This window comes from Talpa occidentalis, unplaced genomic scaffold, assembly GCF_014898055.3.
Source record: "Talpa occidentalis isolate TD23 unplaced genomic scaffold, MPIMG_talOcc4v2.1 talOcc4.4, whole genome shotgun sequence".
Taxonomy (NCBI): Eukaryota; Metazoa; Chordata; class Mammalia; order Eulipotyphla; family Talpidae; genus Talpa; species Talpa occidentalis.
In genome coordinates, this window is record NW_023604295.1 from 112,511,754 (window position 1) to 112,537,736 (window position 25,983).

General features: G+C 38.6%; 1 protein-coding gene and 1 long non-coding RNA gene across 17 annotated transcripts in view; one reads left to right on the plus strand and one right to left on the minus strand.

The window, feature by feature from the left end:
• Positions 1–25,983, plus strand: part of UNC5D (unc-5 netrin receptor D) — a 726,786-nt gene that overhangs the window by 418,245 nt on the left and 282,558 nt on the right. For 5 of the 16 annotated variants that reach the window (XM_054700861.1, XM_054700864.1, XM_054700863.1 and 2 more), the window contains exon 1: positions 18,422–18,641. The exons of 9 other annotated variants lie outside the window; for them this stretch is intronic. In XM_054700861.1, coding sequence (XP_054556836.1) covers positions 18,536–18,641 — 106 coding nt within the window. In that variant the 5' untranslated portion in view covers positions 18,422–18,535. Of the gene's footprint in view, positions 1–18,419; positions 18,642–25,983 lie in introns of those variants that run through there. 2 more of the 16 variants (XM_054700875.1, XM_054700871.1) reach the window with 2 other exon arrangements.
• On the minus strand, positions 2,658–8,163 carry LOC129146773 (uncharacterized). Its single transcript, XR_008553973.1, has 3 exons — positions 7,941–8,163; positions 4,862–4,944; positions 2,658–2,961 (listed from the first exon to the last, which is right to left on the minus strand). It is a non-coding gene; the product is annotated as an uncharacterized LOC129146773 (long non-coding RNA).

The following is a 25,983-nucleotide window of genomic DNA, read 5'->3' on the forward strand; positions in this document are numbered from 1 at the left end:
CCATTGATATTCTGTCCATTGTCCATGACTCAGTGAAGATGGCCATTCATTCATGAAGTACTTCCCAGCAGTCAACCTCTCCACTCTATTGGTCTCTTCTCTCATATCCAGAATATTTTATATCTTGTTGATATTCCTTCATTAAATAAATATTTACTGATCACCCATTTGTCCCAAAACTATATGAAAATAGACATTTTGTGGGAGCTTTTATGTTATACAGTGTGGAACTAAGAGTTTACTTATGTAATTTAACTTTACATCATCATGGTATCATTATTTTCCCATCTCATTGCATCAAAAGCTCCATGAGAGATCATCATACCCTCTCTTCCAGTCTACCACCTCTGACATATGGTCTAGTGCTTGTACTTAGTAGGTTGTTTAGTATATTTGTTTAGTCCCATCAAAGTCCTCTCTGCATTATAAGAACAATCACTGCTATGTGTTGTCATTATAGGCTTTGGCCTTTTTGCCTGCAGTGTTGATCTATCATCTTGACTTATCCCTTCCTTGCAAGTATTCAATACATTGCTCTCTTTCAAAAATCAGTTTTCATTTATCTTCCTCCTCCTTAAAACCTTTTGAATTGTTTGAACCCTTAATGATTTCTTTCTATGAAATATTATTGTGCAGATTTCAATTTGTGTTATTCTGGAACTATTTCTTGACCCATTTTTGTTAAGATTCTAGTATAGTAGATATGATATCTCAGCTAAATTTTAGGCTCCTTAAGGACAGAAAATGCAAATGTAACCTGTTTTTTATATAGTAAGTTGTATATAAGTGCTGAATAAATCTGGATTGACAAAATGCATGCTAATTCACATTCTATGACTCACTAAAATTCTATCCTTGTCACTCCAGTGTCTATTAGTTTATATATCCTGGGCTTTGCCCAGAGTATATTAGTACAATCTTCCACCAGTATAGCAAATATTCCCCAGTAAGATAGTCAATCATGAATTTAGTTGGGTTTTCTTGTCCTGGGTGCCAGAATCATTTATTTATTCATAGTATTAGTATCTATAATAATATCCACATTGGTTCTTTAACTTAGAACTTAGGAAGGCAAAAATGCTTCTGATTATGTCTAATGATCAACTATCAATTCTCCTGACATTTTATAGTATAGCTCAAGTACTATTATTATCTACATTCTCAAGGGAGAGCCATTTATATTTTATACAATATACTTAAAACCAAATGAAGATTAACTACAGCAGTTTCTGAAAGCAATCTCTGTTTTTCTCAGAAGATACTAATAATAATCTTTCTAACCTAGATATATAAGTAAATATAAGTAGTTCATTTAAATACTCCTATGTTCGTTTCAACACTATTTACAATGCCAACTCCAGAAACAACCTAAGTACCCAAAACCACATGTGAATTGGGAAAATGTGGTATAGATACACAATGGATTATTACTCAGCTATTAAAAAATATAACCCTTGCTTTGCACAACAATATGGATATTACTGGAGGGGATTATGTTAAGTGAAATAAGTCAGAAGGAGAAAGACAAACACTGGGTGGTGTCCTTATGTGTGGAATACAGAGAAACAAAACAAAGAATCAAATAAAGACAAATTAGCAACAAACACTAGAAACTTGGCTGTACAACTGAGGTTACCAGAGAGGGGGCGGTGGAAAGAAGGACGGGGGCCCAATGGATGATGATGGTGGACTATGGATATTTGGGTGGCTGTTAAGGTATGGTAACAACACCTAACAGGGGAGATCCTATACCTCTGAAATACAAACAATGCTGTAAACCAGTATTACCACAATAAAATAAATAATAGTTCATTGATTAGCAAAACTTTACCTATAAAATTTCTAGGTATCAGGGATGAGTTAAAAACCCTTATAGGAGGAACTCTCCTGCACTGCTGGTGGGAGTGCAAACTGGTCCAACCACTATGGAGAGCTGTGTGGAGATTCCTCAATCTGCTAAAGATGGGGCTTCCATATGATCCAGCAATTCCACTCCTAGGTATTGACCCAAAGGACACAGAAACATTAATTCAAAAGGGCACATGCACCCCTATGCTTATAGCAGTACTATTTACAATAGCTAAGGTATGGAAACAACCCAAATGCCCAAAAATTGATGACTGGATCAAGAAGATGTGGTACATATACACAATGGAATATTACTCAGCAATCAAAAAAGATAAACTCATGCAATTTGCAGCAATATGGATGGAGTTGGATGGGATCCTGCTCAGCGAAATAAGCCAGAAAGAAAAATAAAAATACTGGATGGTCTCACTCATGGCAGGAATTTAGAAAACCTAAAGAAGGGACCAGTAAAAAGACTAATTATAATAAAGTAAAAATCAAAATAAGCAACTATAAACCAGAGACACACTATGGTGGGGAGGCAGAGCAGGGGGCGGACAGGAGTAGTATCAAAACAAAGGTGGGAATTGTATGAAGACTATAACCAAGATGAAAATGCATACATTGTGCAAAAATGAAAAATGATGTAAAAATATATAAAATAAAAAAAATTTAAAAACACAAAAAACCCAAAACAAAACAAACCAAAAACTTTATATGTTTCAAGGCTTCTAAACTTTACATGGTCCAGAGTGGTTGGCATGATCATCTCCACTTTATAAATGAAGAAACAGAGGTATATAGAGGGAAGATGACTTGCTCAAAGTCACATGGGTGGTTGTGCTAAGATTCCAGCTCCAAAGAAATGTTGTGGAGTTTTCATCTTCTCACACTCTTAATCACTGTGCTGTGTTGTGACTCTGGTCTCTGTATTCTTATTTGCATGTTCCAAAGTGCCTATCCCTGCTGATGATGCTTCTTTCTTCCCTTGTCCTTAGAGTTAGATTTTAGTCTGTACTTGATGCTGAAAGTCTCTAGCTCTGTCACTGAGGGTTTGGTGACTTTGGGCTCTCTGGTAGTTTGGTAGTTGAATTCTTCAAACCCCTGCTTTTCCTGCACATTGTCATGTTGGGAGAAGAAATTGAAAGTTCTTTGATAAGGGAGGGAAAGGCATGTTCTACTGGGGATTTTTCTTTTGTAAAGCCCCTAACACTGCCTGTGAACCCCATTCCCTCATTCCTCATTCTCAAACAACGAACAGTAATTGAACACATTTGTTTAATTAAGGAGTTATATAAATGACTTCTCCCTATACGGTGAGCTGTTTATGGACAAGGTAGGACCTATTCAATGCAAAGTGCAGAGCTCAGTGCCTGGCACATCACATAGCCACTGCTTAGTAAACATTCAGTGAATTAGTTTGGGAATCGATGTTGTGAGTCACAAGTGCACCATACAGATTTGTTAACTTAATTGCTGTGTGTGTGTGTGTGTGTGTGAGAGAGAGAGAGAGAGAAGAAAAGAGAATTCTCATTTCCTTCATTAGGAAATGTTATCAAGCTCCTAATTACATGATGTTCTCTTAGTTACCACCCAAAGTTAGCTAGAATGAAATGTAGTAGTAGAAGCTTTCTTTGATTTCTTTAGGATTTAAAGCATAAAAACAGGGTTGCTGATGAATTTGCATGAGACATGCTACAAAGAAGGGCATTACATGGAAAAATAAATGGATATTACTGACTACCGTTCCATGAGCTGCAGGTATTTATTGTCCAAATGGACATATGTGAAAGGTTTCTAATGGAAAGATAACAGACTTATGGCCTCTTCAGATGGAGGCATTAGTATTCTGATCCAAGAGTTTCAGAGGCATTAGTTTACTTTGAATATTTTCATATCTTTTTACCACTGGGGCCTTTAGTATTGGAACAAATTGATGCCTAGAGTCTAAAAAAAGCTGTTTAGTGTGTGATAGTGGAAAATTAAATAATGCATTTGTCCTGCGGGCTTCTGGCTCTCACACTTATGCAAAATCAGTCCAATACCCACAGCCTCTTTTCTGAATGCCGGATGTCTTCATTGGAGAGTGAGGAAATCTATTTAATTACTGACCTCAAATGAATGGCATAAAGATGAAGTCACATTTTTAGATTTGAATTTCTCTTTCTGTATCCCATAGCATTTCTAGCATGGAAAACAGTGTGTTATCATCCTGAAATTCTAGGGTTCTGATTTAATCATTCACAGAGGCACTCCTCTGTGCACCATCTCCATCAACATGGAGATTGAAGACTTATGAAGCTGATGTATTATATTTTGAGGGCCCTAGAAAATAGCTGTGTTAAAGGGAATAGAAAACATTGGCAAGGTTAACGTGAAAGAGTGTGGCGCTGCCTATGAAAGATCAAAGTTGAAGCAATCTCTGGTCACACCAATCTAAATGATTAGCCTTTGAGAGCCTCCTTGCCTGCAGAGTCCTAAACACAGTTTAGAGAAGAGCAAATCAAATAAAGGAATAATTCTGTTTCTTTAGCATTTAGTTTTAAATGTCTATCAGGGGAACAGAGAAAAGAGAAGATAAAGTCCTCTGGCATTCTTTCAGTTAATTTTTTCTCCTAATTGCTGTTTGGCCTAGTTCTTTTTTTGTCTATATTCCCTCCTAGCAGGTCTCTTCACTGCTTTGCATCTCAAGGGGGTAGCATATTCAGGACTCCACTTTCAAATGTGTGTTTCTAAAAGGCAGAACAAGACATCTGCCACCCACCCACTCTCCTGCCTACCAGGACTTTCCTCATCTTCCTTTAGCTGGAGTATAAAATTAACCTTCTGCCTACATACAGTAGAAGGGGCTGGCTTTGTTTTTTCTAAGCCATCGATTTATCCCGGTGGCCCCCACCCCCATTTCTCCTAATGACAGAATAATAAAGAATCAGAGCATTAGAAGAAAGAATAAAAGAATGAACTGAACATGGTTCTTTTTAATTTTGTAGCATGTTGTAATTGCTCATTATACCTGAATCTTGAAGTCCTGGATTTTTTACTTTTGATCTGCAAGCTCCCAACATTCCCTCTTCTGCCTCAGTTTCTTCATGTTATCTAAAATAGCAGTGGAGAGGGAAAGATAACCTGTAGCCATGACTACTGCAACCCTCCCAGCCTGGATGGTCAGTGCGGCTCCTGATCTTAAAAGGGGTCACCCACAGTAGAAGCAAGCCAGCAAGAAGAGGCATTCTTTACCCCTAACTCAGAGATTCAGGAAGGGGATCAAAGCATACCACCCCAGTATTTGCCACTTTGACCTAGATATTATTTTGAGCTGGAGGCAATTAGAAAAACAAACCCAGGAAGAGCTCTCTGCCCTCCCGATCTGCCCAAAAGCAGTGCATGCATTTCCATTTGTGAAGGCTTTATAGAGCACTTTCATAAATCAGGCTTACTTCCTGTTCCCAGAGATTCGACTATAGCAGAGGCTAATTTTTATGGTCTCTAGAGACTTTAGATTTGCCGCAGTGAAAATTAATATATTGATAGAAGGTACCCTGCCACCACCTTTTCTGGCATTTGTTTCAACCTCCTTTAAGATATAAAGTAATGATACTTTTAGAGTGGAGGTAAATGTTTGTACTCTCGAACCATAATTTTCTTTTATAAAATAAAGATTATAAAGTATAAATGAGTTTTCTAATATCTAGAACAAAGAAAAGGGTGGCAGTTGAGAAATAAATACACAAAACAGCCTGGTATTTAGAGACTGTGCTTCCTAGCAGTTTAAGGTAAGCCTAATGGCCTGCATAATTCAGATACTTAGACTTTTTATTTTAAGGAAGAGAATCCATTTATCAAAAGAGGCAAGCATATTTTTAATTCCACTCCCTGGAAAGATTGTCATTAGAATATTAGGTAGCACTGGAATTCAATGGAACTGAAGCTTCCTCCCCTAATCCTTAGAGGCTGGGTTACTAGGCTACGGCTCTCTTTTGGCCAGCGATTCTCAAACTTGAGTGTGTAGCAGAATTAACTGGAGGCCTAGTGAAAATAGATTGTTGGGTCTCATTCCCAGAATTTCTGTATCTGTAGGTTTGTTTTGGAGCCTAGAATTTGCATTTCTGGATGTTGCTAATGTTGCTGGTTAAGGGGGCACCCCACTATGATCCACTTTTGAGGATCTAAGAAGTGACAATAGTTAAGTGGGTTTCGGCAAAATTAGCTCCTGTTCATGGATGCCTAAGCAGCTTGGCATTCAGTTGCAGCACTTCACTCTACCTGAAATTCAGCAGTGTGTCCTGAAAGCACTAAAAACAAATGAACAGTGCTCTCACAGTATTCATTTCAGCGTGGCTTGTAACAGCATCACGTTGCTTAAAAGTTAGATGAGACAGGACCAGCCTGACCACAATGGGCTATGGGAGAAAGAGTTATTGACGTGATTGACCTTATATGTCAGAATATTTGTTAGCAGCCAAGAGTTGTTAAATCCAATAGCACCTCACTTCATTACTTAGAAATCTGGCCCTCAATGCTGCTCTCTTTAGTAGTATTCTCTGGTTGGTTAGAAAAAAGGACAATGGGAAAAACTGATTTATGGGATGGGTATTGGATCACTCTCTGTGGAATTAAAAGATCACATCCTCTAAACATGTACCTCACTTTTAACTTTCTTCTTAGCTGTCATTTATGCAATGAGTGATATGCCTCTCTATTTTACTTATGAGTCATTTAGACAATGTTTTGGGTTTTGGTTCATCATGTTTTTAATATATGTCCTTTAGCAAATTTGCTTATTGCCTCCAACTGGGCCTCACTGCATCCTCTGTTAAGGGGATACTAATGTCTACCCAATTAGGGTTGCTCTGAAGATTCAGTTGTATAGTCTATATAAAATGGCCTGTAGAAAGTTGTTAATTTTCCTCCTTTTTATTTTCATGTCATTTGCTTTTATTAAATTACTTTGATCAAGTGACTCTTCCTGATTGCAGATATAATTGGACAGATTCTATTGTTTCATAATGGTTCAGGTTTCTTCAAGCCTCAGACTACAGGACTTCCCAGTTTATGGACTGGTAAATGTCAAGCTTGGACCACTTTCTTCCTTTATAATCTTTGCTTTGCTGTCTCAACAGTATGATAGTGCCAAAGACATGTCTACAACCACTGATGATCTTATGCCATTTATCATCATCAAAGCAACAAATTTGTTTATGTCTTTATAGTTTAGAAAGGTGCTGACAACTCCAGGTCCTTTATAACAGAACCAAATATTCCCCTTTGTTCATTTTTTATTTTATTTTTCAGTTATTCCCTGTATTTTAATATTTGCATATATTACATTATGTCCACCAACCACTATTAGTTTCCATCCACCATCATTGAATTGCCCTCCTTTATCTGTTTTGCCTGCTCCCATCTCCTTACCTACCAGTAACCTCCATTCTGTCATCAGTGTTTAAGGGCTTAGTTTTGTTTGTTTTTTGCTTTGTTTCTTTTTCTTACATATGGATAAATCCAAATATCCCCCATTTTATTTTATTTTATTTATTTTAAATTTTATTTTTATATTCCCCATACAATTACACCCCCTTATTTTGACCCCAAGCCCTCCTTTCCCTGTCCCCCCACCCTCCATAGAGTGTCTCTTGTTCATAGTTGTTTGTTGATTTTGACATTTTCTTTCTTATAGTTATTCTTTTTCCTGTTCCCTTATTTAAGTTTTCTAGATTCCTGCTATGAGTGAGACCATCCGGTATTTTTCTTTTTCTTTCTGGCTTATTTCGCTGAGCATGATCCCTTCAAATATCCCCCATTTTAAATGAGTCTGTCAAGATTATTTGTATTATCCTCACACCTTTGATTTGGGTACTATGGAACAGGTGGCATATGGAGCTGAATTCTAAGTGAGTGAGATAGAAGAGGATTGAAATGGTTTCCACTGCCCCAATCCATGGAGAAAGGATGTGTCTGTGGGCAGTACTCTGCTGTTTTAATAAGTTTCCAGGGCTTTTACCCCTACCACCTGAATCATTTAGGAACCCAATGGGAAGAATTGACCTAGGACAATGATTGGATCTTATTTATTCTCTTATTCCCATACTTACCCAGTGTATGCACAGAACCAGCTCCATAATTATTTTTGAATGAAGGAGTTATTAAAATAACACTATGTCCTTAGAATTTCTACATAGACCCAGGTGATCCAAATATCTCATGAAAGGTTGGCAAGTGATTTTTTTCCCAATATTCAAATTGGCATTAAAGCTTGGAACATCCTCTAAAGTCCTTTTGAAGTGTTCTTAGTTGATCAACTAGCTCTTTAATGCATGGAGCTTGGAACCTTATGGTGGTCACAGAAGAGCATAGCCACCAACTCTACCACCTTAACAATGTGCCTGAAGGTGCATTCCCTCTCCTGCTGAATATACTATTAACACAGGGCTGTGGAGATTGTCCAGGGCTACCTCCTTGTGTAAAGAGGAAGAAACTCATTGCCCTCTTGGGGAAAATATCTTTTCTGGCCCAGAAATGGCTACCAATACCTTTTCCCTGATATTATAATAAATCCAGAAATGAGTTCTGTAATTTAGCACAAATAATCATCAGGATATGTTCCACAGAGAAGCACTGCTAATGGTGGTTATTGACCCTGTCAGTTGCTTGCTGCTGAGAGCTCACCGTGATTGGTAGTTGAGTGGTCCCACCATTTCCCAAGGCCACCAGCAATGACCTATTGGCCATGGGAATCAGTCTCCCTTTACTTCAACTTGGAATCTTTAATTAATAGCATATAAAGGAAAACAAATAAGAAGGCTGGCATGAAAAGCCTTCACTTATGCCACTAAGGAAAACCAAGAAGCTGTTCTTAAATGGCCATACATTTCCACATGGATGAGAACAGGTATACCAACAGGGATACTGGAAATGGTTAGTGCATACCCAGGTCAGAGAGGTGCTCCAAAAGAAACCAGTGGAATAAAACAGTACCCATAGTCCTTAAAGCCAATGTGACTTATGCCTGCCTCAGATTTCATTGAACTTTCTAACTAATTCTTATACAAATAGTAACATTTCCATTAAATGAATATAAACATTTTTCTCCTCTGTTGTCTCTATTTTCTGTGATGCCCTTCCCACATCCTTTCACCTCCACTTCCAAACATGTACAAGAAAAACATTTAAGAAGATCCATGAGGTTATCTCAAGCAAAACAATTGGCTCATACATTAATAACTCATTTTTTAAAAGATTTATTTATTTATTTATTTATACAAGCACTGCATACAGTAAGAAGCGCAGGAGGGTGAGAGGATTCACCAGAGCCAGAGCGAGGAACAGAACAGGCAGACTGACGAAATACACTGCTGAGGGGAGCAGTGGGCGAGACAGGAGAGGTCTATCGTACCATGTGGGACCATTGCCGGCAGCTGGGGATCAAACCAGCGCTGCAGAGGCTGTGGGCAGCTTCGCATCCCAGTGCTCAACTGCTGCGCCACCAGGGGAGGCCCAATAACTCATTTTTTTTCCTTGTATTTTTGCAGGGTGCGGCATCAGGAGAGGGAGAATATTACCAAAGAGGCTAATTCACAAAGAATTCAGGTTCCCTGTGGATGTCATCCTTTAGTTTCTTAGTGCAGATAAGAGCTGTTGTATTCCACTTTAGGGGTATCTTAGTCAGTTAGGTGAGGGTGGAGGATTTCAAACAATCATCATCATCCTCTAACCAGAAATGATAGTGTTGCCAATAACAAGGAGAAGCAGGCTAATGACATTTCAATTTTTAAATTCTTGGCTCCATTTTTCTTTCATGTTGAAATGTTATTGAAGTATAACTGCTTGTTGAACACACATTAATTTTGGAATTTGTGGTGAATCCAATCATACATAGCTGAATTTGCTGGGCTCACTGCACAAGCCTTTTGACATTTGAGGCCAAATGTTCAAATCACAAAGCTGAAGGTCGTGGCATGCATTAGACAGGAAAGAATTAAGAAGATGCATAGCCCCCATCGAGCACCATCTTTACAAACCTGTCACCATCACCAATGCATTATTTATCAGATCAGGAGAAGGAAATGTTTTTTTTTTTTTTTTTTTTTTTAACAGGACTCCTTATGGGGAAGGGTGGAGTCACTTAATGGGAAAGCATCTTATTTCAAAACGAGACCCTTCATGTTATACTAATAAGCTTTCTGCTTTGATTTCTAACATGTTGTTGCGTATGTTTTAGTGTGATTTTTTTTTTTTTTTGTCATCGGACTGTCCTTGTATTAGTGACAAACATTTGCATGAACATGGCTCATTAGGTCTTTTTAGACTTGCTGGAACTAACCTAGAGGGCTCTAAGAACTGGGATGTAGGTCAGAGGTGCGGGGGTGAAAGGATTCACCAGACAGGGTGGGGAGCAAAACAGGCAGATCTACTGAAATACACTGCTGAGGGCAGCAGGAGGCAAAATAGGAGAGATCTGATGCAGCATATGGATCAGCTCCATGGCAGGCCAGGGATCCAGCTAGTGCTGTAGTGACTGGCAGTTGCTTGATAGCACTGTCTTTAACCCCTGAGCCAGCAGGGAGGCCCCTCCTTAAGTCTTCTACCTTGCAACTTAGAGCAGCTTTTGTCAGCCAGCGCCTCTCAGCAAGAGAGCTAGTTTCTAAATGATGTGGAAGTTGGAAGTGAAGAGAAAGGTAAAATAAGCTCACTTGTACATATGCAAACTTCACATTTATAAACTTGGGTTATCAAATTTTATATACTCCCAGAAAAGATAAGAGACTCTTAATTGGATAGTGAGATGGAAATACTGGCTCTGCGGCTTTAAGCGCAACAGCGAAGGGAAGGGTGTGTTTCCCTTTTTCAAAATATTCCAGAGTCGTGTTTTCCCTAGAAGAGGTTATACTCTCTCCCCAGAGAGACTTTTTTTGACAGTTTGGGAGACATCAGTAGAGCAACTGAAGATTGCTCATGGAAATGTAGGTTAAAACAAAACTCCACATCAGGAAATATTCTAGATGCTGCAACATGAAATGCAAAGCTTAAACTTGTTAACTTGAAATTACACCAGGACCACAAAACCTCTGAAGCACACATGGCTTCATCAAATTACTCAAAATCCCCTGGGTGGATAAGGTTTAAACCAAGGAAATGCAATGGCTCTAGTGTTCAACCACAGTGCCAATTCATTTTTATTCATTGATTTTTGAGGGTATGTTTTATTTATCACTCCTGTATTCCCCCACCCTCCCCCTTTTGTTTAGAGTGTGATACAAAGGTCCTTAAAGGTTTGAAAGTGGCTTATAGCCTTTGCTCTCAGAATAGAGACAATTTTCCTTATCTGCCTTTCTGGCTGCTTTTCTCTGCCTCTTGCTCTGCTGTGTGCTTGTGCACTTCAGGCTAATTTGGATCACCCTGCCTTTTACTCCAAAATGCATTCCGAAGACTCACTTGTCCTCACCATCAACTACTGTGAACCATGCTGTTTAAATTTTTCAGAAACTGTCTATCCTGTGGTCTATTTATTTCAAAAGCAAAATAGGAAATGTGATCTGGATGATTTTTATCATTTCCTCCTCAACAGGTCTTTATCTTATTATTATTCCACTTTGGTATTTAGGCGGATGAAGCAAATGAGATTCCTGTGCTGGGGATTGCTGTGTGTGACACTGTGTTTTGAGTGGGAGAGGGCATGGTGCTGAGTCTAGTATTCCTAGGTGGAGACTACACTATTGTTGACATGGTGAGGTAGCCACCTGGAAGTTAGCAGAAAGTTACAGTGATCATACTTATAGTAGCATTGATGGGTGAGCTGGTTAAAGAACGGACACTCCATGAAGGCTATGTGTTGTCATGTTTCATATTCTATTGTTCCCGTAGGTGACTGGGACGTTTTCATTCTAGAGCTGCCTATCTCTGGGTTTGTGGTCATACTTTTGTGTTACTTACTTTCTGAATGTCCTGCTTTTGTGCTACATTCTGATGAAAGAGGAATGCTCAGGGTTGCATCTGGAAAGGGTCCATGAGCAGAAGCAAAGCTGGAGCTGTGCAGTGGTGGAGAACCCATTCATCACCTGGAGAAGGTGAAAAAATCCAATATACAGGGCCATTAATGGATCGTAACATGTAATAATAGCAATTCCATTCTAGCCCTGGAAGATGTGCATCCATCCTGCCCTTTGAATGTTGTTCACATATACCTGTTGGTGTTGTAGGCCCAAACATGGGGACTGAGTATTGTTACAAGCACATCTTGCAGAGATGCAGTCTCTACTAGCAGGAAGAAACACCGTTTCATTCCTCCTGGGGGCTACCAGCCTGCAGATGCTGGGGAGTCTGCTTCTAAGGGGGAGGAGAGATAACAGAAGTGGCAAACAGTCTGCTTTAGGTCATGACCTCTGTTCTGTGATAAGAATTGAAGTTAGACCTGGTCACCCTGGGTAAAATGCTATAATGTATGATGAACAATAAATAAACTAATACATTGCCCAGGAGACCAGAGAAGGATCTGCAGAAGCTTAAAAGGACCTGGCAGGGATTTTAGAAGTTCAGTAATCCAGCCATTTCATAATAAATGAGGAACTTGATGCTGTGGGTAGTGACATGAAATCTGTGTGTACTTTTTGGTATCGTGAGTGTAGTTTTAATGCTTAGAAATATTATTTAAGGGCTACTTTCATTTTGAATATTAATATCTGATTTATTAAAATTACAAATTTGAAACCCGAGTTCTTTCTTAAGTCTTTGAATTCATTTTACAAATCTAATTACTCTTTTACTAAACCTAGCAACTTTGGCAATCTCTTAAAGGTTTTTTTTTTTACAACCTAGTTAATTAAATCACTTAAATATTTTAAACTGCACTTATAAATTTAATGTATTCAATTTTCTTTTTAAGTACTTAAATTGTCTAACAAATAAAATTTCCCATGTGCTTAAAATAACACTTGTAAATCTCATAAAGTTATAATATAGCGGATCTTAATTCTTCTGCATATTACAACATTATTTACAAATTTTGAGAAATTTTTTATAGTTACAAACTTAAAGATCCTGTCTTAGATATCCCATAATGTTGAAATCTTAAACAATTTGGTGCATTTAAAATGCCATCTAAATACATGATATTCTGAAATTTAGCAAAAGTAATTAGTAATATGTTGGGACAGATTTACCTTATTATTTCTGTACTTTATTATAAAACTCCTTGTGATTAAATAACAACTTCAGCCAATGAGAGGAACAAAAGTTGTACCAAGGGAAATGGACCTCCTCTCTTAACATGCGTAAGTGGACCCCAAAAAAAGTTAAAATATAGAAAGTTGAAAAAACAGAAGAAACAACTTACTTCTTGCCGAATTTGTTGGTGCAATAAAATGAAAATTTCAGAATTTTAAAGAGGATTTGATTCTATAGCACCGATCTCAGTTTTAAATAATATCAGAACGGTATTTCTTAATGTCTCGGCACAAAGTTGTAAACTTTTCCAGGCACGTTGCTAATGTGGATGCAATTTTCACTGCAGATGTTTACATACACACACACATATATATGTTTGATATATATGTTTATATAAACATATAAGCACATATATCAAACACACACATATATATATTCTTATATCATTGTTTTTGGATTGTATTTGATTTTCTTACAACATGGTGCGTCTTCTACTCTGTACTGTCATAAACTTATGTAATACTTCCAGTACCTCTTAGAACTGGATAAATATTGAATTTGCATTCTAGACAAATGTTTCCTTCTTGGCAGGAACACAGTTTGCATAGGTAGATTTTAACATCATTTCTGATTAAACGTGCATCTGTTAGGGCTTTGTGTGACTATGTCCCCACAAACTAGAATGACCACCCCTTATACCACAGGTGTACCCTTTCTCTGTGTGGCTGCTCACAGAGTCTAAGGATGTGTTTCCTTTATTGGAATTACTATCAGATTTTTTTTTTAATGAAAACAGTTACAAAAGAGAGTGAAAAGACAAATAGGAGAATTTTGCAAATCTGAAAAGTCTCTAAAACTAATATGGAGGTACATCTATTTTTAAAAGCATGTTAGGGATCTCTTTTTCCACAGTGGTTAAGCCAGAGCCAGACTACCTGGCTTTGCCTTCTATTCTATCTCTCATGTGCATGACAAAAATCCTTCTTCCTTCAGGTAACTTGTCTAGAGAACAATAACAAGTCCCTAATGGACTATAAAATCCACTAGAATGAAGGTTTCATGAAGACGATAATTGTGCCTGTTTGTCTATAAATATATGGCTTACAAAAATAAATGTATATATATTCTCAGCACCTGGACTAGAACCTGAGTATTATATATGCTCAAAAAAAAAAAAAAAGAAAGAAAGAAAAAAGAAAACACAACAACACTAAATTAAATGTAAAGTGCATAAAGCAATGACTGGAATGTAGGAAATGTCTAATAGGTATTATTATGCTTTGGTGACGACATGTCCACATTCACTAACAGATTTCTAAGCTGATTTATTAGGAAATCATTGACTATTCCCTTACCTTTATTAATTTGCAATATGCAATATTTCTAGAGGAGAGCTTGGCAAATCTGAGTTACTCTTGCACTTGGATGCTCAGGTTGTCATTTTCTGCATTTGTAGATTTTCTGGATTTGTCCTGCTCTTCTGATTTTTCAGTTTTCATTGTGCACTGTTTTCTTTCCTTTACTCTGTCTTAAGAGCCCTTCATTTTTTTGCGGCTCTCTCTTAGTCTTTTCCCTGTTGTAGGGTAAGGTAAAAGGTATCAGGCTTTTCTGCCCTCCTGCCATTAGGATAGATGAGGGAACCCTGTGGTCCTGAATGCATGCCGATGGCGGTCACCTGAAGTGGGTACACCTGGGCTGAGAGACTGGACATTTAAGGGTGGTGTCACAGGGATGCCAGCAGCAGCAGAAGCCAAAAGATAAGCTGCGAAAGAAGTAGCAGAAGCCGAGAGAGAAGCAGAGAACGCCAGAGAGCCCAGATAGAGTGAAGACTTGCTGGGGGCTGGGAGGCCTGACAGCCTCTCGGCCCCCCAGCACCCCTGCCTGCTGTGTACCTGGTAATCCCAATAAAAGGCCTGCAAAAGCCACTGAGGACTCTGACTCCTCCTTTACCCGGTCTCCTGGATCAGAAAACCTGCACTGTGTCCATTCCTGACCCTACACCTGTTTATTTCTTTTTGTGCATCCTTTGAGGAGGGGGTATTTTCATATTTCATCTAATCTCTGGACTATCTTATTGACTCCTATAACTTTAAGTAAACCTATCTCTAGTGGCAAGTCTGCAGGCTGGCTAGGCAGGCAGGCAAGGCAGGCATCTTCTAGGAGGCTCTGGCGGCAACTAAACTCACCAGCCCCTCACAAATCTTTATTCTTTCTCTGATGTTCTTTTGTGGTCCCACCTCTCTTGGAGTCTCTGGTCCTCTCCTAGCTGTCCTCCATCTCCATCTCTGAGTACGCCGCCCCCACCTCCCTGACCTCTAGGCTCACACCCATGCACACATGCACTCCCACCCTCAAGTGTCCACAATCGGGCACGAGTGCCTCGTGCCCACGTACCCACAGCAACACAATCAAGCCCCCCACAAGCAACGTCTAGAGTAAAACAACCAACATCGTAAAAAGCCCGATTAATTCCATCCTACACTATCTTTACCTCTGCTCCTGATCATCCCTTAAATTATAGAACTTCCACCTGCTTAATGTCTAAGGTTCCCAAACCCTGATAATAAAATACTATTTTTCTAACATTTGAAATTTGATTGTTGTCAGAATCCTTCCTTTCTCCCTCCAGGACACTGATAATAGAGTGTGGTTTGTTCTCCCTTTATAGTGTTTTTCACATCAAATATTGTCTTCACAGTTACCTGTCAATTCAGACATTTAACAGTAACCACCTGGGCTCTGTGGTTACCTTCTAGTTGGTCCCCTGCCTCCAGTAAGCACTGCCTTCAGTCCATGGTCTCTGCTGCTGCCAGGAGACAAGCTCTTCATGACAAGATCAAGTGGCATTTCTCCATGCTCACAGCCTCTGCTTAATCTCGGTTCTCATTTCCACTTTACATCTTTCCTAAGTTCCTGTTTGTCTGTGTGACTCCTAATCTCCCAGCCATTCTGTCCTTACCATGATGATTAGAATATTAGCCACCTCCTACTTAAGGAATCCTACTCTCTGAGACCTGTGAATATGTTTGGTTACATGGAAAAGAGGAATTAAGGACTTAAGGTGGAATTGAGGATGCAAATCAAATCACCTGAAATTAAAAAAGGACGAGACCCTGGATCTCAGGTGTGTCCAATGTAATCACAAGCATCTTTATAAGTGGAGAAGGCACAGCAGGGCAGAAGGAATGTGTTTACAGGAGACCTATGTGATGAGAGGTGAGGCTGACTCTGCTGTTACTTGCTTTGAAAACAGAAGAAGGGACCATGAGTCAAGGTATGTGGGAAGCTTCTAGACATGGAAAAAGGGCAAGGAGACAGATTCTCTCAGCATTTCTGGGAAGGAACACAGCCCTTCTGCTGTGATCTAGCCCAGTGATATCCATAATGATACAGGCTTCTAAACCACAGAACTGTAAGATAACACCCTTGTGTTTTTAGCGACCAAGTTTGTAAATCTTTGTAATAGCAGCAATAAGAAATGAGAACACTGCCTTTATGATCTGACTCCATTTCATATCATGCGGGGCACCAGTTTCCTCTTTACACTGACTTACTGAATTCTGATAAAGATTTCAAGGACTAGTATAAATTGCACCTATATTAAGAGTTCCCAGAGTCTTGCAGTAAAGTTCATGTCTCTAATTCTGCCATACTTACCTGAAACCATGTGTCTTGATTAAGTGCTTCCTCTTTTTTACTAGAAAATTATATGTATTTGGGGTCAGTGGGGGAAGGATTCAAGAGCAGGTGTCTTATCTTGGGTTGATTCATATTTAATATTTCTTTGTATCCTCCCACAATATCTAATCCAAAAGTTTTCCATTCAAACCTGTGCTTTTTAAATTTTTTTAATTCATTTGTTTTATTAAAAGTGCTTTATAACATTATATAGGTTTCAGGTGTGATTATAAAATGATGTCTGTATATGCTACTTTAAGTTCATAGTAGAAGTCTGAGTCTACCCTTCTCCATACAGTTGACCCCTTTTACTGATTTACCATCACCTCCTTCCCGCCACCCTCCATACCCCCATTCCCTCTGGTAACCACTTATTTGATCTTATAGGCTAAAAGTTTCTTTGTCTTATTTAGTTCATTTGTTAGCTTGGTTTTGGCACATACAGCATTGAGTGAAATCATGCCTGCCTTTTTTTTTTTTTTTAAGATTTATTTATTTATGCATACAAGAACTGGGGTATAGGCCAGAGGTGTGGAGGGTGAGAGGATTCACCAGAGACTTAGTGGGGAACAGAACAGGTAGATTGACTGAAATACACTGCTGAGGGGAGCCGCAGGCAAGTCAGGAGAGGTCTGCTGCACATTTTGGGTCTCCTCCCTGGCCGGGGATTCAACTTGTTCTTCAGTGGCTGTGGATAACTTCATGGGCTGCGACTTAACCCCTTATGCCACCTGTGAGGCCCTGTCTTTCTTTTTCTTTACTAAAAAATTACACCTTCCAGATCCATCCATATTGCTGTGAATTGTAGGATTTCATCTTTTTTCTTTTCATATGTGGCTGAGTAGTTTTCCATTATGTACATATACCACATCTGAATCCAGTCATCTGTTTATGGGCACTTAGATTGTTTCCAGCTGTTGGCTATTGTAAATAATGCTGCAGTAAACATGAGGGTACATATCTTTTGTATTAGTAGGAAAATTGAATTATGGAATTCTGTTTGTAATTTTTTGAGGAATCTCCATATTTATTTGCATAAAGATTACACCAATTTACATTCCCACCAATAGAATATAAGGGTTCTCAATCTCAAAACAAATTGTAAAAATGCAACATTTTGGAAATAATGCTAAACATAGGCATCTTACGTGCCCACAAGATGGAGATATTTCCTTGAAAAAATAATTTCCATTATCCCAAGAGATCATTTCTCTTTGACCCCTTTCAAAATAGAAATTCAATTCTTTTTAATTGAAAATTAAAAAGTTGGAATCATATCAGTCCTGTATTTACAGTCATAGTTTTGGATTTTTTCATATATTGTATAATGAAAATGTCATTGACCAATTTAAAGATTGGTATGCACATCTATTAGGATAAAAAAAAAATGTTGCCTTGTAGAACTTTTGTAAATAGCACAACTGCATGATCTCAAGTGCAGGCTAGGCTAATGATGGATTGTGTTTCATTGATGGAGTTGCACATGTTCTGTGTCCCCTTTAGCAAGAGGTCAGGAGAAAATGGGGAAATTGTCTCACTAGCTGCAATTTAATTTCACTTTTTCTATTGGAATACAAATTAAAGTCAAGGTTTGCTCTAAGAGCCTCTCTGACAAGAGAAGGTATTCTAGGTCTTTTGAACATATATGAGTGTAATAAAATTAGTGTGTGAAGACAGTGGTGTCTTCTGAAGTTTCCTTTGACAAGTAGATTTTGAAACTGTGTTTAGAAATTCATATACCCTCAATCAGTTTTTCCTTAAGAAATTATATTCCTTCCTTAAAAATTGCCGCTAACTCTAGTTCTGTTGTCTTTATATGAAGGAATGGATGCCTGGTTTCTAATTTCTGATGTCCTTTCCTGAGAACTCAGCTGAAACTACCTATCCCTCTCTCCCCAGTGCCAAATTCATCATGGAACTGTGTTCTGGAAAGATGAGAAGAGGACATGTGGGAGGTGTGTGGACACACTGTGTTAGTTGGTTTCAAAGTAGGTGGATTGACAATTAGAAAGTGCAAGTTGAGCTATGAAGGCAGAGTCAAAAATAGTCTAAGTTCAGCCGAAATACTGGAGTTTGCTGGATCCATGCCTCTTAATGCTCAGAGTAATCCAGGGCCATTTTTTCCTCTCTGAGAGCATTCAGTCATAAAGATACTATGACAGGCAAACACAATAAAAATAATCCAGGCTTCTTTGAGTACCTATCAATAACTGTCTCCAAATATTTAAAGAACTTTAAAATAGGAAAAGGAGGGAAAAAATTCCACTTGGACTGAAGCTAGACCCTGTGGGAGGATGTGGGTGGAAATTGAGTTATTTAATACAATATATTTTCTTACAATAAGGGCTGTGTAATCACAGTTTGTACTTTTGATAACTAAAGACTTTTATCAAAAGACTGGGTAATCACTTTTTAGGAAAGTTTAGGTAGGAAGTGTTATTAGATGACCTCTGTTACTTATTTTCTTACCAAATCTAAAAGTCTGTCCTTATTAAAATGATTCTCTCATTCATTCCAATTCTCTCTCTCTCTCTCTCTCTCTCTCTCTCTCTCTCTCTCTCTCTCCCCTCTCCCCTCTCATTTCTGTGAGAAAAGTAAAGTATTAAGTGCCAACTTATTCCTGAAGTATAACAACCCCAGTTTAAATTATTAGAGTAGACTTTACCTACTGTTGACTTTAGACCTGTAAATCCATCAACATCAAAATCAGGATAATCACTCCAGATGCGATGGTAGATGAGTCTGTGGAAGCATGTTTGTAGTATGGGGTTTGCCAATATTAGAGTAATGAATAATTGAGAACATATGAAAATGAAGCCTTGGGTAAATGGAGAGGGAAAGAGTTTTGACTGTCCCAGAGACAAAGAGAACCAGCCTTGTTATCAGTCAATAATTCTCTTGTTTTGCTTGCACTACTCCAGAAACAAAAATCTCCCTTCATGTTGGCTGACATAAATATCATGGTAAAAGTTGTGTTTCAGTGCACTTTTATTCCTATGAAGTAGAAATGAGTCATCAGATTGGCATATTACACCCCAGCTCCTTCGCACAGCTGGATCCCCGTGTTGATAGTGCTATTGCCAATGTGTCCTTGAGGGTTTGTTTTTATAAACATTCCTCTTCCTTTCAAGTTATGTCATAACTTGAAATAGTTTCCAGCACTAACTGACTTATTACCTGACCAGTGGCATCAAATTGCCCTTGGATTTTTAATCTTGCAAAATAATAGGAGTCATGTTTTTCTGTCATTTCTGACTAGCAGCTCCTCCTGACAAAGAAGGTGTGATTTTCATGGAACAGTGCTGATGACTTTTTAATTAGGTTTCATTTCTTCAGTGTGCTGCAGTAACAGGTGGTTTCGAAGAAAATTAGGGTGTGGGAGTACTTGGGAAATGGGAGCGCCCTTGTTAACTGGAGGGAGAAGAAATGGCAGAAGTGGCCAAAGAAGCTTCTGCAAAGAGAAAAAAAAGAGAATATTCGTGTTGTGCATGTGGAAAGTGGGAGTTGTGTAGGGTGGTAGCTGATAATATGGAATAATATATTATTATGCCTTTCTCAGCAAGTTAAAAGTGCTCGAGTGATGTGACAGGAGTTATTAGCCTCTCCTGATCAAAGAGAAAGCAAATTCTATGAACAAGATTCATTATCAGACTAGAATAGGTAAAAGTTTCTAATTATTAGGGGGATATATACTTGGATAAAGTTTGTAGCCAACTAAATGTGATTTAAAATTAGGCAATTCACTTAGGTAGTTTCCAGGAGGTTCATTTACTTCTGTGAAATGGGACTGATAATATCTAATCATATTATTTCTGTCATGCAAGCTTGATGGAATCACACATAGAAAGCACTTTGGTTACTACCCATCCAGATGTAGTATTCAATAAACAGACTTAAAAACTATTTTCAGGGGCCTCCCCTGGTGGCGCGGTGGTTGAGTGCTAGGCTGTGAGGCTGCCCGCAGCCTCTGCGGTGCCCGTTAGTTCCCCGGCCATCGGTGAGGGTCCCATTAAAAATAAATAAATAAATAAAAATATTTTCAGGACCAAAGCTAAGGAACTTATTTGTTATCAAAAACAATGTCACTGTTCTCTGGGACAGTTATATGGAGTACCTGTATTTGAAGGGGGAGAGCTTTGCAGACTTGATTTAATAATTTTGTTTCAGAATACCTTCTTAATATCACTTCTGTGCCTTACTTTACCTACCATTTCAGGAGCCTGAAAAATACCAAATGCTCTCTTATTTCACAGAACTGCCGGGAAGGTAGACATTATGAATCGGTGTAATATTTCCATTCAACCAAAGAGAGCATTTGAAGGGAACTATAATGCATTTCCAAGAAGACCTGAATGATCAATATGAGGTTTTCTGCTCAAAATCAGATCTCCTGACCCCATTATTACATTTTTGACTGAAATACATCAGGTTTTGTGCCATAAGAGAAGAAGAAATGTCACAATATGGATAAGAGACTTAAGTATATGGCAGAAGTATTTTTGGAGTAGGAAGTGAAAGAAGGAATTCTGAATTCCTTGTCCTTCTTGAATGCACAATGGGCATTGCATAACTGCTAAGTCACTCCTTGTCTCTTGGGTATCACTGATAAAGGATGTTCTAAACATCGTGTTGGACAAATTGGTGGTCTAAGTAAATACTTATGGGACTTGATTATTTTTTTTTCATGACTTGCCAACAGAATATTAAAATCATGAACAGATATTTAGCCAAGAGCTAAGTATATAAAAATAAATACAAATAGTGGAGGAAACATACATATTCATATAATTATAATGAATTGAAACGTCTATTATAGGTCTGCATAAAATGATTCAAAGTATAGGATGATAATGAGGATTTTTAGGGAAAGATTATTTTTTTTAAAGATTTATTTATTTATTTATTTATTTATACAAGTACTGGGTATAGTCAGGAGTACTGGAGGGTGAGAGAATTCACCAGAGTCAGAGCGGGGAGCAGAGCAGGCAGAAGGAGCAAAGTACACTGCTGAGGGGTGCAGCGGGCGGCAGGAGAGGTCTGCGCGCCATCGGGACCCTCCTCTGGTGGCCGGGGAGCAGCTGGGGACTGAACTGGCGCTGCAGAGGCCGCCGGCAGCTTCGCAACCCAGCACTCAACCGCTGCGCCACCAGGAAGGCCCAAGATTCTTACTTTAAATGTGTTTTTATGGCCATTGCATAACATGATAAATCTATGTATGTATTTACTGAACATTATTTCTGCTGGTTATGGCTCTTAGTCTGTGGAAAGTTCATCATGGAGTCTGATATTAAGGAGGTTATGGTCTATTTGGGGAAGGATAATATATAAACCTATAGACATAGTAGAAGGAATTAGCATAGGATCAGTGTGTCATTGCCTGGCGAAGTGAAACTGGCAGCATAGGTGAGAACCCCTTCCACCACCAAACCCTTGTATTTGTTATGTGTGTATCATACAAACATGACTTCATAGAGGTTAACCTCAAACTTTTCAACAACCCTTTGAGGTTGAGTTCCCATCTTATAACAACAAAAACTAACTCCAAGCTTTAGAGAAACGTCTCGAATTCACATAGCAAACTCTAGGGCTTCCAGCACCTGACCTCACATTTCCTGATTCCAGTGCCATGGAGCTGATTCCTTGATCACAGCTGTGTACCCAGCCCCCATGCCTTATATAAATTATTGTCTGAGGACTTTTTAGTGACCTGGCTCTGTATCTAGGGTGACAGACATCCTTATCTCACATTTCACATTTAGAACCCTCTGATGTCCAGGGAATGACCATTCAAAGATAGTCCCTAGGTAAATACATATATCTGTTGATTTGTTTTATGCTGTAGAAAGTTTAATTAAAAGAATTCACAAGGACCAGAAAATTGGGGAATTAGACAAAATATCATCTTCTTATTTCCTTCCCTGCAACTGAGGACACTATAAAGTTCATTGTATTTCAGCTAAGAAAGCATTCAATGAAGGCTCTTTTAGTTAAAATAAATTCTAACACCTTACAAGCCAACATGTAAACATTGTGGAAAAATATCATTTTTTTCTGTACCAATTCAATTTCTCCAGTGGACCTTAAAGCAATTAATACTAAAAGAAAAGTAGTAAAATCACCCAACTTATTCTTTAGCATTCTGTCTGGCTACATATTCTCTTATTAGTATGTATTCTTGTTCTTTCCTCCTTCATGACTAAGACTTAATTAAAATTCTAGGATCTAGCAATGTTATCATGATGCCATAGACAACAACCACATTTTTTTTTAAATGTTTTACTGAATGAATTAAACTCATAATGATAAACATATCTGCTGCCTGATGGCTATTGTAGAATGTGGTGTTCGGTGAGTATTTAAAGATCCACTGAGTTATGAAATGGAAAAGCTGCCATTAAAATGATACATATTTATGCCTTATTGTGAATTACAGCCAACCGTTTAATGGCTATATAAATTAAAACAAGTAAAGCTGTTGAATTTTCTTAGGCCCTATCTTTAAGGAATTAAGATATAAGAATAAAATCAAAAGAGACAGTAAGACCTCAAGAATGTAGTGTTTAAATGAAGTTTCCACTTAGGCAGAGACTAGGGATTCAATGTATTATAAGAAAGCAAAATAAACCTTGTGATTTGTATATTTAGACATGAAGATCTTCTCAGAAGAACACTCAAGTATTCCCATAGATGAGAAGAGCTTCATAATGGAAAGTGTACTTGATTGGGTTGGGCTATAGTCTGGGGAATGGTCCCAATGCCAGGGTGAGCTGCAGGAGTTCAGAACCTGCACTGAGAATAGGGAGAGAGTGTGCTGAGCATGAATTAGGAGAGCAGTCCACAAGTAGAGAATGTGAGTGATTCCTGGAGACCTGCGTGGGTTGGCAGGATGAGCAGTAAGTTGATAAGTAGTCTTAAGTTAGATGAATGGTGGAGTGGGAGGAAGCTAGAAAAATGACTAGAAAAAAGTTTCAAGAAAAGTAAGGCTTTTGATCTGAATACAAAGTGTCTTGGTTAGCAACCAGATGAATTGTAACCTTGTGTTTGTAATGGAAATTAAGAGACAGTTTGACAAGAATGATAGCTTACTAAGAGAGGTGATGTGGAAAATGGAGACCATTCTGGGACAATAAAAATAGGCCATGTGTTCTATCACTATAAAGTCCCTTAGTAAATAAGAAATTCTCCTAGAATAAAAATCGCCATCCTCACAGTTAGTGCACATTAATTATTTCATAAGCATTCTATGTTTACTGCTCTTTGTTGCTCTTAGGAGCTAGCTGTGATCATTACATTGAAGTGTGGCATGTTACTTCTCTCTCACTTTTCCCCCTTGCCTCAAGGCCACATGTCGAGATGGTAACTTCACAATATATCAGGATTATGGGTCCCTAATTCCTACATAGGAGGATTCCCCATTGATCTGCTTTGGATTTTATGTGAGCAAAGAATATTCTTTTGCTGTATTAGGATGCTGAGATTTCACTGCTTGTTGCAGTAGCTAAGAGGAAATTTCCCGATTAATAAAGTTGTACATAAGTCATTAGTGATCTGAACCAATATGTAATGGATAAAAGTCCTCCATAAGACCGAAGCATAAGCATCTCCTTAGGTGGGTGGAATTGATAATGTGAGATTCTGTAGGTGAGGTCATTCATCATGTAAATCATTTCAATTGTGGAGAACTGAATCTGTGAAGATGAAAACTGACTGAGTTCAATGTCCTTCCCTGAGGATCTAGGAGATTGAATTTGGGCTTTTAATATTTGGGGGACAGGAAAGAATATCCAGGAGCAATGAGAAGAGTGTTTGGTTGTTTTTTGATTTAGTTTTTTTCTAAATATGAGGGAAAATGATAAAAGGGTTTAATTTAGGAGTCCACCTTAGTCCTATTAGTGACAGTCAAATGCAAGCACTCCACTGAGACAGTGGGAAACAGGAGGGTGAATTCTGGGACTGCCTTTCTATGACTTCTCCATGGTAGAACCCTACCTACACTGGTGGTCACATTCAGGCTCAAAAAGTGACTTAAAAGTGGCTAGCACTGCCACTCAGATCCTGGATACCTGCTCCTCTGTGCTGGATCTGTCTCAGGACTTGAACTTTAGGCTTGCCTATGCTTCTGCACTTGTTGTGTAGGAACTTTGACCTTCTGTTCTGCATTTTGTTTTAATGAGATAAGGACAAATTGGTCCAGGTTGTAATTTTCTAGTTCTTCTTTATGTTTTTAAGACATAGAGACCATTACTTATTCTTTATGTGGGACTCTACAGACGTATCCCTGTACCTGTTCTGAGCATGTGTGTGGAGTTTGCCATTTCATTCTCCAAGAAGTATCATTTCTTTATACTATAGAACATCTGTCAAACAGCAGCTGGCAGGTTCAAGGACCGTCATTTTCTACCACAATTTACAGAACACCTGCTGGGTGCTTGGCCTTAAATGAGCAGTGCAGTTATAAGATGGAAAGTTTTTTGAGGACAGTATTTTAATCATTACCTTCCATCATGGGCACTATCTTGCACTCAGAGACCTCGATTAACATATCTTGCATTGATTTAAGGAGTGTTCATGTGAAAACTGTAGCAATTCTCATTTCTGACTCAGGCCTGCTTGCTCTCTCATTATTGGGTCAGGACCAGTTTACTTGAATTACCTGTTAACAAGCTTCCAGTTGCTCTGCTGCAACACAAATTTTAAGAACCAGTGAGTTGGGCCATGAGCCTTCACAAGCATGCTGGACTAGTATGACATCAGCCACCAGGAAGAGGCACCTGAGATCTGGTCCTGACTGTGAAATCAAGCAGACACTTCAGTCTCTCTGGGTATTAGTTTAATCATCTAGCCACAGAGGTGTCTGGCTTACAAAGTTTTCTTCCAACTCTAAAATATAATGACTCTCTAATTTATCTTTCATTCATACCAGCATTTCCCCAGATATGTGATTTGGAGTGTTTGGTATGAAGTCCCATAAGGAGAAAAAGATACCTTCTCTCCTAGGGAATTTGGTCCTCACTTGAAACCTTAGGGCAATCAGTGGGTGTCCTTGACACCTCTGAGGGGCGAGCACCTTTCTCCAAGCCTTTTCCTCTGTTACCTCCTGCCCTTCTTCTCGAGGGCCACTTGTGCCACATGAACCTCAAGGAAATCCAGACCTCTCCTAAAAATGAAGGTAGCCTCATCTACAGCAGTGCTTGTTTGTCTCCTCAAAGCTCAGGCTGGAAAAATAAATGAAGGGTTATGCATATGTATCTTTTCATTTCTTTCAAGCTTCACAGCCCAGGGCCTGGATGTTGGGTT